This window comes from Hydra vulgaris, chromosome 15 (assembly GCF_038396675.1).
Source record: "Hydra vulgaris chromosome 15, alternate assembly HydraT2T_AEP".
In the NCBI taxonomy this organism is placed as follows: Eukaryota; Metazoa; Cnidaria; class Hydrozoa; order Anthoathecata; family Hydridae; genus Hydra; species Hydra vulgaris.
This window is the reverse complement of record NC_088934.1, coordinates 46,228,955-46,245,504: the sequence shown is the minus strand read 5'-3', so window position 1 is coordinate 46,245,504 and position 16,550 is coordinate 46,228,955. Positions and strand designations below refer to the sequence as shown.

General features: G+C 26.1%; 1 protein-coding gene across 1 annotated transcript in view; it reads left to right on the top strand.

The window, feature by feature from the left end:
- Window positions 1-16,550, top strand: part of LOC100213066 (protein fantom) — an 85,086-nt gene that overhangs the window by 29,558 nt on the left and 38,978 nt on the right. The window contains exons 9-15 of the mRNA XM_065820182.1: window positions 2,275-2,322; window positions 2,400-2,472; window positions 9,187-9,257; window positions 9,380-9,485; window positions 9,907-9,981; window positions 11,296-11,367; window positions 16,448-16,521. Of these exons, the coding sequence (XP_065676254.1) occupies window positions 2,275-2,322; window positions 2,400-2,472; window positions 9,187-9,257; window positions 9,380-9,485; window positions 9,907-9,981; window positions 11,296-11,367; window positions 16,448-16,521 (519 nt within the window). The remainder of the gene's footprint in view (window positions 1-2,274; window positions 2,323-2,399; window positions 2,473-9,186; window positions 9,258-9,379; window positions 9,486-9,906; window positions 9,982-11,295; window positions 11,368-16,447; window positions 16,522-16,550) is intronic.

The following is a 16,550-nucleotide window of genomic DNA, read 5'->3' as shown; positions in this document are numbered from 1 at the left end:
GAACCCTGGATCTCTTGCTTCTAAACTAAGCTCTCTAACCACTGCGTTACAACTGCTAATTTGTCATCATCACCATCATCATTATCATCTTCAATTTTGTCTATGAGTTGTGTGGTTTTCAATGCTAATTTCAACATGCTTCATTGATATTCATCAATACTCTTCATCTTATTAATCTCAGCCTCCTCGTATTGTCTGTTACTACCATTTGTAACTAAATCTTTCTATAATTTATAGAAGGCCTTCTGAGGAAAGACTTTAGATTTAGACAGAAAATTTGCCTAGCAACTCTTTATCTAATAGGTTAGTTTAGATTTAAACATGCTCTACATTATTTCTAACCTATATGAGATAAATAGTGAATCTTTTGACTCTATTTATGGTTTTTTGCTTCTATGTTAATGAATATGCAAATTACTGTACTTGTTTCTTTATGCTCAAAAAACTTCATAGGTTTGTAAGAACTCCTTAGTAAATAGTAACAAATATTTATACAAATAGGGGTTGACATAAAAAAAATAATTGACCTCTATTAAGGCATATTAGGTAATGTTATTTAAGTTATGCAAATTGAGGTTTTTTAAGAGTGAGGTTGATAGTAGTAATTTACAATTACACTGAAGAGGAAAAGTATAATTTTAAATAAACGTTTAAGTATTTAATGTGAATTGCTTTTAAAATTTGAAAGCATAACTCCTATATCAGATATACAAAGCAATAAAAATCCAAAAATTAACATATCTTTAACATCTTAAATTTTACAGCTACATACTCTTCCAAACAAAACAGACAGAGGGGCTATACAAATTAGTCTTTAATTACAATTTTAGGGAAATCAGGGAACTCATTGTTAAATGGGTGTTTATTTGTGAACAAGTGTTTGAATAGCAAGTTATAAAACCTGACAAAAAAATTGTCTGTTTTTTTCTGTAGTCAGAGCTGAAGTTCTAAGAAAAAAATCCATCTTCTATTGGTTTTTAAATCATCTTCTTTCGGTTTTTAAATCATCTATTGGTTTTTAAATCATTTTTTATTGGTTTTTAAATCATCAAATAAACCAATGAAACCTTTTGAAAAAAACAAAACTTTTGTTTTTTTTAATTCTTAATTCTGTTTTTGAGTCTCTTTTTAAGAATAACTAAACCATGTACCTTTTCTACTTGTCTTGTCTTTAACCAAAGCTTGTTCTAAGTTCCTTCTCATTCCTCTGGTTCAGAGCATGCTTTGTCCATTGTTCATTGGAGTCCGCTGCCTCATGATTTTGTTAACATCAATACAAATATACTGGAAATAATGCATGTTATTAACTTTAAGAAAAAGCTTGACAGATTTTTTCATTTACTTCCAACAAAGACTGTTTGATTGCTGCAAAGTTATTAGTTGGTTTTGCAGCAATCAAACAAATAAAAATATAAGGTTCTTTTTTACAAGTTTCTTTTACAAAGCTTGACAGATTTTTTCATTTACTTTCTTCTATTTTAAAGAAATTTTGCAACAGAACCTGTTTCAAGAGGAAGATAAAGAAAGAAGAAGAAAATAAAGAAATAGGTTCTTTAACAAATCTGAATAAAACATAGAGAAAAAATTGTTAAAATAAAAAATGTGGACAAGAGGTTTTCAATAAAATATTTGAATAGTCTACATTAAAAAATTTAACGTTTTTAGTTCTGAAATAAAACATTTTAGCTTTTTATTCGATATTAAAAAAGTTTAAACACTTAAAATGAATGTTTCAAAATCTCATTTCCATAATAATAAACATAAATGTTTCAAAATCTCATTTCCAGACGAGGAATTAAGTTTTGAAATCTTTTTACTGCAAATTTGGATCCTGGAAAAACTTAAATATATTTGAAAGCAAATGGTTTGATAAATTTGTATTAATTTACATGTTTTTTTAAAATTTGTTTCAAAGCGTCAAAATATTTTTCACACACTTCTAGAATGCCTTGCGCCGACTCTGGTTCAATCTATCTGATTTTAATTTTTTTTTGCTGAGCATTTCTTGTATGATAGTACTTTGTATCTTAAGTTTACCATTAAAAGTAGGTTTATGATTGAAAGAAATGCCAATAAAAAAAGAAATCTACTTTTACTAAAACCATTATTTATACACCTTATAGCTTTTAAAAAAGGTTTATTTGTAGTTACTTTAACCAAAAGTGCTGTTTGAGTTTTCATATTAGTATGTTTTTTTTTCTTAAGCTTTAGTAGACTACAATAAATTAAATAAAGAATACATTTATTTCATTAATTTTTTTTTTATCATTAAAGATATGGGCATAGTTTGCTTGAAGAAAGTAGGCTCGAAAACCAAGATCTGTATGTGTTCTTTTTTAATATTTAAATACTTCCTTGTTTTTAACGTTTGTTGAGTTTTTAAAATATGCTTTTGTTAGAAATAATATTGTTACCAATCTTCAAAACCAATTGCAAGAGTATGAAGATAAAGTAATCTTTCTAGAAGAAATGGTTAGTGCTTTATTAATGAAAATTTTTTTGATATAATTTTTTATGTCAAATTAAGGAATAAACTTTTCTCAAAGATTTATTTTTTAATCGTCAATCATAAATCTTTTTTTTTTTTCTCAGACCTTTTGCTTTACAGTCTACTATAATTTACCATTTAAAAACATGAAAAGTACTGTAGGCTTCAGCTAAGCTAATAAAGTATTGTCATTAGCTTCAGCTAAACTAATGAAGCGCAATATTTTTAGCTTCAATAAATTTACCACGTAATGCAGCATCTGCTTCATCACAATATATCATTCAATCTCATATCTTTATTTATATTTATATATATATTTATATATATATGTGTGTGTGTGTGTGTGTGTGTGTGTGTGTGTGTGTGTGTGTGTGTGTGTGTGTGTGTGTGTGTGTGTGTGTGTGTGTGTGTGTGTGTGTATAAATATATATATATTCATACGTTTTGCTTTACTGTTTATTATAATTCACTACTTAAAAACTGCTATATGAAAAGTACAGTAAGTTTACCATCTGCTTCATCACAAAAAACCTTAAGAACAAATCCAATGTTTTGCTCCTCAATAGGATTTGATGTTTTTTTTTGTCTTGAGTCCCAAAATTTTTGCTTGGAGTCTGGAGTCTTGGGAGCTTATGAAAAATTAGGGACTTTAATGATTTGAAATTCCCGAAACATTTTCTTGTCCAACTTTTTTTAACAAAATTTAAGAAGTTACATGATTAAAAAAATGTGAATTATGCGAAGTTACATGATTAAAAAAATGTAAAGTATCAGTGTATTAAAAAATATATTTTTTAATACACTGATATTTTTACATCATTTTTTTATGCAGATATTTTTTCAATAACCTTTTAATCTTTCAGATTTACCTTTCTCTTTAAACAAATGACAAATTTCACCAAACTAATGCTTGCTATAATTATTAAAAAAATAATTCTAAATTATAATAGATATATAAAATAAAATAAAAAAATATTTAAACATTTTTTAAAAATAACAAAATTGCAAGTTTAAGCCTGATTAGTATGCTTGATTGATTCAAATTTATATTTATTTTCTTAAAAGTTACCGGATGGTAACTTTTAAGAAAATAAATATAAATTTGAATCAATCAAGCCATTAGATGGTAATCTGACTAATCCTTGTTAACATAACAGCAAGATATTTTTTTCAATATAGTTTAGTTTTTCAATTACTTTAGTAATAGTCTGAAAGCATTCCACATGTCACCATTTACTTCAGAATTAAATATTTTTTATAAGAAAAAGGATATCTGGTAATTTATAGGTGACACTTTATTCTTAATTTGTTAAATGTTTAGGGAAACTCTTGTTATGTTAAACTCTTATCTCTATTTATTTTATATATATATATATATATATATATATATATATATATATATATATATATATATATATATATATATATATATATATATATATATTTATTATGGTGAAATTAAAACACAATTTACAACTTGTCTGTCATTCATGTCAACATTTTCATCATACAAATAAAAATCTGAATGGATTTTAAGTAATATGCTTTAAATGTATTGTACTTGACAAATCTCATATGTCACAAAAGCCTGTTTAAGCAACACCATTTGAAACAAATGCTTGATTAAGCAACCTTATTCAATGCAAAAGCTTGATTAAGTAACCTCATTCAATGCAAAAGGTTGCTTTAGCAACCTCAATAACCAATACTTATTCAGAAAACATGCTGAACTCTTCATATAAAGAAAAATAGGTCTAAAAAAGAAAGAAGAAAATAAAAACAATTGTTTTACAAAAGAGAGCGAAAGCAAAACACAATTTTTGTTCTGTTTAAATAAACTTTTTTTTTTTTAAAACAACTTTTCTTCACAGCAATCCATATTATCTCAAAAAACTAATTTGCACACAACTAAAGACAAGTTTTTAAAAGTTTTAATCAACTTGTTTTGATTTGAAACTTATTTTTAAGCGCAACTATATAATGGAGATCTGAAAGAACTAAAAGAGAAAAGTTTAAAAAAAATTTGATCAATAGAGAAAATAAACTTTAAGAGAATCAGCTTTTTTTTTTGTAGTTGTACAAGTATATATCGATGGCTAAACTCCAACACCACGTATCTCAAAATTTGGCTGTTTTGAGTTAAGTAGTGAATAAGAAACTATGGCCAATTCTACACCTGATTCTAACAACACTTATGTTAAATAATACTGGGAAAAGTGTTTAAATTAGGTAAATTTGGTTTGCTACAAAAAGAAGAAACAGTACGTAAGGAGCTTTATATATAAATAAAACTTAAATTCAAATTTTTATAGGTCTACTCCATAAAGTGATAGGCCTAGGCCTACTCCTGTATAAAGTATGACTTTTGACAATACTAGTCCAAGCTTAGTTGTTTACAACATTTGAAAGGTATAATAACAAGAAATAGTTTTGAACTTTTGACTAGGCCACAAAAGATTAATAATTTTCTCTCATAATTTATCCATTAAACTGAGCGGACTACGAACTACCTTGGAAGAACAAATATTTTTAACAGCAATGACGATACAGGAAATCAAGACTATTGATAAATGAAGCAGAAGTGATATTTGAAGATGGCCTAGGTATTGAAGACGTCCTACAACAAGTCATCCTCTCTGTCGACGAAACAGATTTGAATTAGCCCAGGACAAACCATCAAGATGTTTTACGAGAAAGAGATCAACCTATACCTATTATTGATTGCTCTCTATACTTAAAAGATAAAGAAAAAACTGCTACAAACATTGACAATAGTATTGATTACAATAGCAATGATGAAGAACCTGATGACCCTAATGACCTAGATTTTGTGTTGTCAGATGATGAGATAATGCAAATTAGCCTTGAAAATGACTCAAATATTTGCCTAAATAAAAATAATGCTCAAAATATTGAAAACAATTCCAATGCAGACCATTTAATTAACGACTTTGGAAGAAAACCTCAAAATGACTTACAAAACTATGCTCAAAATATCGAAAATAATCCCAATGCAGACAATTTAATTTGCCAAGATCTTCCAAGAAAACCTTAAGATGATTTGTGTTTTGTTGAGATACTTAATGATGAAGGCAATAATAACAAGAGAAAAAGAAACAAGCGGCCTGATAGATCTTCTTGGGATGTTATTGTCCACAAGAAACTAAGAATGACAGAAAAAAAGTACTTAGGCTATAAAAAAGTCAAAATTGATGGTAAAATTACAGTTAAACGAAGTGAAGTGGAGCATGAAGAAAGAAAAATGGGACCTGCGTGTAATTCCAAAATTTGTAAAGCAAATAAAAAATAAAAATGTACTGAAATATCAGAAGAGATGAGACATATTTAACTCAGAATAACTCAGAAATACCTAGTGAAAGAGCATACACAAATGGAGGGAGATTCAGTACATGCAAGGATTGAAAAACAAATTGAAGGAAAGGATGTGTACCTACCATTTGAGTATGTAAAATATACCAACTCCCTTCCCTTATGAAGCTGCATACTTGAAATATGACTTTTTCAAGGATTTCTCTAATATAAGTTATTCGTCCAGGAAGAAAGAAGAGTGACCCATTTGTGGTTGATCTTCGCTGTTTCCAGTACCTACCCACAGGAATGATTCAATAAAAATTTTCTTTTGATGGAAGTTTTGTGAATTTGCCTAGAAGACCAATTAAAGTTAAAAAAGATGAGTCACCTATACAACTATATAAGGAAAGGATTCCGCTTCCATACACCAAATGGAAACATTTACAAGACTTGTGTTATGTCATCCCAGAGGATTACCCTCACTTTTATGACTCCCTTCCTTACAAGAAATAATTTTGTGAAGACAACTGCAGGTGTTGGAGGACACTTAAAAGTTACCCATTAGAACACCAAAGAAAAGTTACTATATTTTAAAAGATTGCTTTTTTACAGTTTTATATGCCTTTTAGTTAATAAATTGTGTCCTTTTTCATTTTAGATAATGCAGTTTTATTATTGACTTACCCTCTTAAACAACACTTATCTCAGACAAAACTTTAGGTCAATTCCACGTATCTTAGAAAATTGCCCATATTTCAAAGTAAAAACTTATTTTAATCAAATCAACATTTTAAATAAACAAACAAAAGAGTTTAATAATTTGATATTTTTTTATTTCTGTGGTTTTTTTGAAAAATATCACATTTTTTGGCTCTCCTGAAAATTTGTGATTTTTTAGATACGTGGTGTTGGAGTTTAGCCATCGATATTTAACATAGCTGCAAGTTGAAACAAGATTTTTTTTAATTATTTTTTTATTTTACAGCATAGATAATCTAAGGTTTTTATAAAAATTTCTTTGGAGAACTGCAACTATCTTAGGAAGTTATTTGAATTATTTATAAACTTATTTAGTTGGCTAATAAATAAAATTGAGTTTAATAAAAGCAAAAAATATCAATTGATATTTTTGCTTTTCATATTGCTGGTTCTGATTGAGAAAGTTAGGAGAATGGTTTTCCAGTTGCAAAGTTTAGACCAAACTTGTTTTTGGTGATATATACATATATTGTATTGAGTTTCCTTGTAACATAATTTAACTTTTACTTTATGAAATTTACATAAAAATGAGTATCTATAAGTCATTTAACTAAATTATAATAATTTGAAATGAAATGGGCAGTCACATGATTTGGTTCTAATAATTTTAAGACTTGTGTATTAAAATTATGACTGATACAACATTTTAGATTTATTCAAACTCTAATTAATTTAAAAATTGAGTTGAAGTAAATTTAAAAGTAAATTAACAATAATTTTCATATAGCATGGTTTACTCTCTGTTGCATTACAAGTTACATACAGTTAATTACATTACAAATTTGCTATATATTCTTACAGAACCTTTTTTGTACCCTAAAAATAGTTATTTTTTTACAGCAAAAAAAAAAAATTGAAAAAATATTTTTCATCATAGTAATAGCTTTTTTAGACTTTTGACAATATTCACGGATTTTGAAAAAAGTAGTTTCTTGCATAAAACTTTTGCTTTAAATGGATCTTATAACAGCACAAGAAAAACATTTGTTGAAAATAAATTGTTATAAATATAATAAACATTTGCAAGTCTTCAGTTTCAGTGGGTTTTTGAAAGAAATGGATTCTTGCATAGAACTCTTGGTTCAAATTCACTCTTGTTCAATTAATTTTGAATAGTAAATACGTTCACTTGAATTCCAAATTCTTTTTTTAGACTTAGTTGATGATAAAAATTGTTTTTTTGCATCATCTCAACATTTTTTTGATTAATTTTGTTTTATGCTTACCTCCTGGTCTTGACTGATTTTTTTGCATATCCAAACAATTTTTGCTTTTGAATCAAGTACTCAAAGGTTTCTAATGCCATTTCAGTTTGTTTTTTGTTTTTTTGTTTTGTTTTTGTGAACAAGTCAATAACTAACTTGTGCTGAGTTTGTGACTATTCCTTGATCATAGTTCCCATTTTTGATGGTATCAATGATAATTTGGATGTATTTGAAAAATATCAGTCATTTATTACCAATTACTCATTATTAAATAACAATATATAATATACCTAAAACACTTTCTAACATATTTTTTTTTTCTAATTTTTTACACTTTTAAAACACTTTTATAAAACTATTTCTTTTATAAAAACTTTTTTTTTCATCTTCTATAGCCTATTTAGATAAGCATTTGCTCACTAGATTTGCTTATCTTTTTAGCATATGGCGTTTTCAGAAAAAGAAGGAAAAAGCAAAGAATAATGAAAGAAAAGATTGCTGCCCCATCCCAAACCCTCAGCCGATGTAGCAGCACTCCACTGTGAGTAAGGATATTTGTCAGTCAATGTATGTACTGAAGCCCCCGGCAGCAAGCTATTTCAGTGTGACGTCAGTGTGCTTATCTAAACAAGCAATTTAAGTTATATATATATCAACCCTTGGAATTAGGGCCGGCATTCAGCAATGCCAACCTAACTGTCGACCTTAAAACATTTGAGGTCGGCAAAAAATTGCTGACCTCATTTCTATGTTTTATGGTAAGACCTTTGTATCAAACTTTTTTTGCTGATCTTTAAAAGATTGAGGTCGGCAAATTATTGCCGACCTCATTTTTCCTAATTCCAAGGGTTGTATGTATATATATATATATATATATATATATATATATATATATATATATATATATATATATATATATATATATATACACACACCTGGGTGTTAACCAGGAATATATTTTTTACTGCATTTTTGCGATATTGGGAATATTTGTTGTTATTGTGGAACAAAATTTTGGGAATTTGTTGAAATTATCCTATTACTTTAAGGGAAAAAAAAGGTTATTGAATTCCCAATAGGTTTAAAATTTGAATTTTAAACCCATTGGTGTTTTCAATAACCTTTTTTTAAAAGTTTTCATATATATATATATATATATATATATATATATATATATATATATATATATATAAATATATATATATATATATATATATATATATATATATACACACACACACACACACACTATACAAAAATATATATACACATATTTGTTACATATAATAAAAGTGTATATACTTTTGCTATATGTGTGTGTGTATATATATATATATATATATATATATATATATATATATATATATATCAATATATATATGTGTGTGTCTGTGTCTGTGTATTATATACTTTTTGTTGTAGCTTTATAAAAAAGAGTTAAAGCATGAAGAGGAAACACAAAAACTTCGATCATCTGAAAATAAAAATCAAAAGTTTGTAGTTTCATATTTTCATTGATTTTAGTTTTGTCAACTATTTTCATTCAATTTAATTTAATAGTTATATTTTATATTGCTTTTTATATTTTTTTAAACATAAATGATTGATTTTGTAGAACTGTTATAAAAGAAAATGTTGAGTTAATTAAACTTCAACGAGAAGTAAAAGAAAAAATTGCCACTTTGCAGAATTTACAAAGTAAATATGGTAATCTTGAGGAGGTATTTTTGTTGTTTAAAATAGCATAAAATGTTCATGTTTTGTATAATATGAAAATTAAAGGCTACAATTATTTTATTTAAGTTATGTTTCACCAAACTGCATTAAAAATTATTCATAAAAGATGCAAAAATAGCATAAAATAATATTACAAATTTTTTACCTTTCTTTTTTTAAAGATTGATATCTTTCTTCTTTTTCTAAAAACTTTAAAAAAAGAAAAATGCAATTGGTAACACAAGAATACATATTTAAGTTTAAAATAAATTAACTTACTTATTGCTATTAGAGGGACTGGGGGCTACTTAATACTCTGAAAAAAGTTTCATTTAAAATTAAATATTTAATTTCATGTTTTATTTTTTAATTGTATAAATTATGATAAATGAAACAGCTTTTACAGAGTTTGATTTTAAATATTAGATGATGAATAAAGTGAAGTTCAGCCATGATCAAGTTCTTGAAGAAATGGAAAGTTTAACATCGAAGCTAAAAAATGTAAAAGAAATTTAATATTGATGTGTAAATTTAAAAAAAAATTTGTAACGTTAAATTGAATTAACTTTATTTCTATTCTAAAAATGTTTTATAATAATTTTATTATTTTAAATAAGTATAAATTTTATATTATACAAGAATAAGAAAAATAATCACTTGTACAACAGGTTCCATCTGATTGTGTCATTGTGTATGTGTTAAATTATTATTAATGGGTTCAAACTGCAACATTGATGTTAAAAAGCATGTGCCAACTGTGCAATGAGCAAACAGTTCTCCTTATGTCAGCTTGAAGATCAGAGGCATCTAGCACCGGTTTGATAACTCCAATAATTTTACCAAGCGTCTTTGCTTCCAACAAGGCTGCAATCAACCACTAGTTAGAGTTGGAAGTTACTGGGAGAGAAAAGATGAAAATTGTAGAGCAAGATAATGATTAAACTACTTTCTGTTGTCAACTAGTTAATACTTCTTAAGCTATTTTATCAGGGTGTCAATAATATCAACGCTAATCATGTAGTTTGTGGGAAAAAGTGTGGAAATTTGACAAAATTTATCTCATGCTTTCAGAAAATTTGTAACATATTTTTGCTTAGGATTAAACCATGTTGGATTTTAGACTGTGTTGTGCTAAATTCCATTATATAGTTATGTATACAAATGCTATGTTGTGTATGTAGTTATTTTTTTATTTTTTATTTTTTGAAGTTGTTGAATCAACTGTCTGTTATCTGATTGTCTGTTGTTTTGATTATCTTTTGGCAAATTTTTTGGCATGCAACTTTATGTGCGTTTTGTAATGCTGCATGAAGTCTTTCATGCATTGCTTTGGTAAGCTAGTTGTTTATATTGGTTAATGGACATAGGTTGTTATCCTAAAAATGTAGTTGTTCTGGTGTTAATGAAAGTGAATATAATGTTGATGAATATAACTTTGAAAAGTTGAATTTTCACTTGGTAGGTCATTCATTGGTTTCAGTCTTGGTAGGTTATTTTCTGGTTGTATTGTTGGTTGATGTGGCAGATGACAATGCTTGTAGCTGATGTGTTGTTTTTCGTTGTTAGTGCTACTATTGATTTTTGTTTTTAAAATATATGTTGTGTATACATATATATTGTGTGTATATATATATATATGTATATTGTGTGTGTATATATATCGTGTGTGTGTGTGTATATATATATATATATATATATATATATATATATATATATATATATATATATATATATATATATATATATATATATATATATCAGTACAGTTAGATAAGTTGAAAAAATATTTAATGATTATTTTTGTATGAATTTTAGGAACAATTAAAAAATACAATGCTACAAAATGAATTAAATCAAGGAAATATATCTAAAAAAACATTAGACCAGGTTAGAGATTTTTAAAATATTATTTTAATGTTGATTAGGAAATTGTAACTGTTATTTGTCTAAAAATAGACTTACCAAATAAATTCAATTTTATTCAATTTGTAAAAAACTTTTTTTTTGCTGCTATTAATAATTAAGTAAATAAACTTGTTTAATTGATTAATTATTCAGCTCCTAGGAATTAGGAAAAATGAGGCATAAAAAACGTTTATGGTCACAAAATTTAGAAACAGGCTTAACATTTTATTTTGATTATTTTATTTAAAATTAGTAAAACATTTGTTTTTCTATTTTTATTGTTTAGTTTGCAATAAAAGTTTTGTATTTCAAATTTAAATAAAACCTTTATTTTTCTATTTTTTATTTTTTTTCTCTAACTTTATTCAGAATTTAAATTTTTTTGTTTTTATTTTTACTATTTGTTTAGAATTTAAATAAACCTCCCCCCACCTTAGTGAGTTGAGGGGGGGAGGGGTCCAGACTACATATAGACAATTTGTTTTGCTTTTTTTAATTTATTTGAAATAGCAAATAAGTTTTAAAATTACACACTACAGCCTGATAATGCTCACAGTGAAGACTGTAGATGTTCGCTAATAAATATTGAGATTTTTATAAAAAAAAAAAGTTTGTCAAAATCAAAGCTCAAAAGAAAATAGTCATAATATATATATATGAGTCTATATATAAATATTTCGTAAAAAAAGATTGATAAATATATCATATAGATACGTCTTAAAAAATCATTACTATTTAAGAAAAGTTTTTCACCACAACAACTAAAAGATAAAAACTAGGTCAGCAAAAAATTGACTTCAAACACTGTCAGGTCAGCATTTAGGTTGACATTGGCAAATGCTGACCTTAATTTCTAGTGCTGATTAATAGTATTGATAAAAACATCATTGTCAAGGTAAATTTTTTTTTGTTCGTAAAATGTTAGTTCAGTTAATCATAGTAATTTCTATAAATTAAGCATAGTTTAAATATATTTAATAAAATAAAATGATTGAGTAAGGGTTCTATTAAAGGCATGCCACCACACAGTGCCAGCCTACAAGAATTTATATGCTAGAGAAAACTTAATCAGAACAAGCAAACTTCAATGAACTATACTGTGAAAACAAGAAAAAAACAGAACAATGGGTTGAATAAATTTGGCCATCTTGGCTAACTTATTTCTTTTGTCATTCATTGATCAATCAAGTCAAATGTATAAATTTGCCAAATAAAAATATGTAAATTCAGTTAAAAACAAACTCTAAAAACATGCTGGTTGGTTTTGTAATGCAGCAGTAGACAAAGTTGAACTTCATATCATTGCAGTTGCTAAAACAAAATTTGGTCCTGAGAATGTAGCATTGAATGGATATCAGCTTCAATTTTTCAATGGATATCATGTCTTCTACAAGATTGATTGAATAAATGTTTTTGCCAATGCGAAAGATTGGCAAAAACATTTATCTAAATATAAGAGTGTATAAATGCATCTGAAATTAGTAATGTACAACTAAACAATAGTGTGAGTGAACAGTTATAGCAAATAATACAGACAAGTAGTGATATGATATTGTGTGCATATATTGACCACCAAGTAGCACTTTAGATGTAAACCTTTTGTTATCCAAATCACTAGGTTGTTTAAGTATGTTAGTTTCCAGTGAACTAAGTTATATTACATCAGATACATAGATATGGACATTAGTAAAAGAGCAGTGACAATTATAAATTTAGCATTAATGAGTGATAAGCAACCAGGTAAAATATTCTGGTCTTATAAATAATCATTTTATGCAACTTGTTGCCTTTTAAAAATTTGATTGAGAAAGAGTCAAAAAACACCCTTGATTTTCATAACTGAGTCAAATTGTGTTTTTGCACTTTTAACAGATACCCCTCTAGTCATACACCACAAATTTTTGTTTACTTTATGTTCACATATGGTTGTTATAATGTTTGTACTAATTAAATTTTTTTAAATTTCTGAAGATTTTAAATTACTAAACTGGAGTAGCTTGTTTGGAGGTTTATCAGCAAATGATTGCTATGAAGCTTTTATTTAATACAATTTGCTTTGTTGTTTTTTTTATACCAACAATTAACTCTATTTTATTTCTTGATTATGAATTGTGGATGATAAATAATGTAAAAGTTGCTATTCGATAAAAAAGTGAACACTGGGTCAAATACAAATCTGGAGGATTTATGCATGACAAAATAGTTGAGCATGAAACAGCCAGTATAACAGTAAATAATTATCAAAAAAGGAGTTTTGAATTATGAAGAATCCATTAATTAAAATTTAAGATAAATTTATAAATATGTCCTTATGTATACAAAAAAAAGTGCTAAAGAGCCTATTCAAGTTTTGAATAACAATGTAATAATCATACCTGATGGCAAATCAATTTGTAGTATTAAAAATAAATTTTTTTAATCAGATTTTTTAAATTTACACACACACACACAAATATATATATATATATATATATATATATATATATATATATATATATATATATATATATATATATATATATATATATATATATATATATATATATATATATATATATATATATATATATATATATATATATATATATATAATATATAATATAATATAATATATATATATAATATAATATAATATAATATATATATATATATAAAATATAATATATATATATAATATATAATATACATTTAATTTAAAGACTTTTTTAAATTTACATTAATGATCTCAGAAATTCTCACATCTACCCTTTGTCTTCTAAGATTAACTTATACTTCTGATCATTCTTGGAAACCATATATCAAATCTATTGCAAAACAAGTATTTGCGGAGGTTGTATCCCTTTATTGTGCCTGTCATTTTCTTACTTCGGATTCTCTTCATTATTTCTATAAATCTCAAATCTGTCTTTGCATGGAATACTGTTGCCATATATGGAGCAGATCTTCTAATGATGCCCTTTCTCTTTCAGACAAGGCGCAAAAACGCATTGTAAACATAGTTAGACCTGCTCTTGCAGCCAATCTTCAACCATTGTCACATTGTCATAATGTTGCTTCTCTTTCTCTTTTTTATAAATGCTATAATGGGCACTGGTCTAAAGAGCATCTCTTGTGTTATCTACTAAAATTTATCTCGTTTTACTCATCATTTAATTAAGTCTCATCCTTTTACTGTGACTGTCTAGTTTTTTTTCCTCAAACATCAGTTCTTTGGAATTTGCTTTCTTCATCTTGTTTTTCTAATTCATATAATTTGCAATCTTTTAAGTTGTCTATTAATCGTTATCTTGCTATATAAACTTCATCTTTTCTCTTTCAGTAACTTTCAACTTTAATAGTGGTTGCTTGCAACCTCGTTGGAAGTGAAGATTTAAAAAAAAATAATATCCTACTGTATTTTGAAAATTGAATCAAAATATAATAAAGTCATAAAATCCTTTTTCAGTCATGAGTAAATTAAAACTTGAAACCACTGATCCAATAAAGTTCGCTGACTTTAATTGAATCCACTCACGAGTCCTCATAAATTTTTTTTCAAGTATGGCATTATCTTAAATTAAGTATGGCATTATATTATGTCATTAATTTATAATCTTTCACACAGTATTGGTGGCGAGCTCAATGCGTGGAAAAAAGAGCATGCTATACTTTTTTTTTTTTACAAACTTTTATTAAACTGTTAAATGATCAAGAATAATAAAAAATAAATAATAAAGTTTAATGTAGTAAAATTTATGGCATTCCAGTAGAGAATTAACTAATTTGAATCAGAAATGCTCAAATAATACACAAATACTATGTATGATGACATATGATGACAATAACACAATAGTTATGTTAGATGATACCAATATTGAATAAGGTTTAGATGTACTTATCTTGGATAACCATAAAGCTAAAGCACCAATAGATTCTACTTCTATAAATTAAATTTGTGCTTTAAACTTGTGGAAATTGCTGTATATAATATACATCCAGAAATTCTGGTCATCATTATCAAGTTGAGATGTCCAGAGTTTAGAATGTTTTCAATAAAGAGTTTTAAAAGTAAATTTTTTTGTTATTAAAACTGCCATATGTAGGTAGAGTTACAGAATAGGATTTACCACTCTGACAGAGAGGTGGATCAGAGATAATATGATACAACAGTAATTGGGAATGATATCATTAACTGGCATCATCCACCAAAGTTACCTTTTTCTTTCTCATGCAATAAGCAAATTGGTAGTAAATGTGGTTATGCTATAAAAATAAAATCTTAACAGTTTAGCATTGTGAACTGTGGCAAAAAAATTTTATCAGTTGAATAGTCAAGTACTGAAACTCCTTGCCAAAGTGAGTTGTAGATTGGAATTAAACAGCTGTAAAACAGAATATAACCTATGTTGTTATTTAAAAAAAACACTACATCCTGAACTTTTATTATTCAAAATGTGTCTGCATGAATATATATATATATTTTTTGGTAATCTTTTTCCTCTTTTAAAGAAGTATCTTTCTGTTTTTATTAATGTACCATTTACATGAAAAATGCCTGGTTTTGTTTAGAAATACTGGTACAATTCGTTCACAAGTTATTTAAATAAAGTTAGATATATGAGAATATAATTTTTTGTGAAACTAACTAGTTCAGAACATATATAATTTAATCTAAATATATTTCTTTTGATTGCTTAATTTATCAATTTTAATAAATTGTTTAATTTATTACTTTTAATAATTTAGGCAATAAATATGTTATAAGTGATTTTTGGAGGGTTTTTTTATAATACAATTTATATAAAATTGAACTAAAGAAACTGTAAACTTCACTTTAAAGTTTGGTATTGTTTTGTAACTTAAAAAGCCCTTTTTGAAAAAGTTTCTTTGAATTTTTAAAAGGTTCTCATGGTTTTAATTAAATATGGTACAAATCTCTTATGATCTCATTAATTATATATTTTATATTTTATTTTATATATTTTATGCTTATATAGATATTTACAATTTATAAAACAGTGAAAATAGTAATAATCTTTTTTATTATTTTTATATTTAATAGTATAACTTTTTTTTATTCTAGAAAGAGGAACAAATAAATGATTTAAAAGCTGAAGTTCAGCTACTTAAAGAAGCTCATGAGAAGTTGTTACACAGGTATATTTACTATGGTTTTATAATTTATG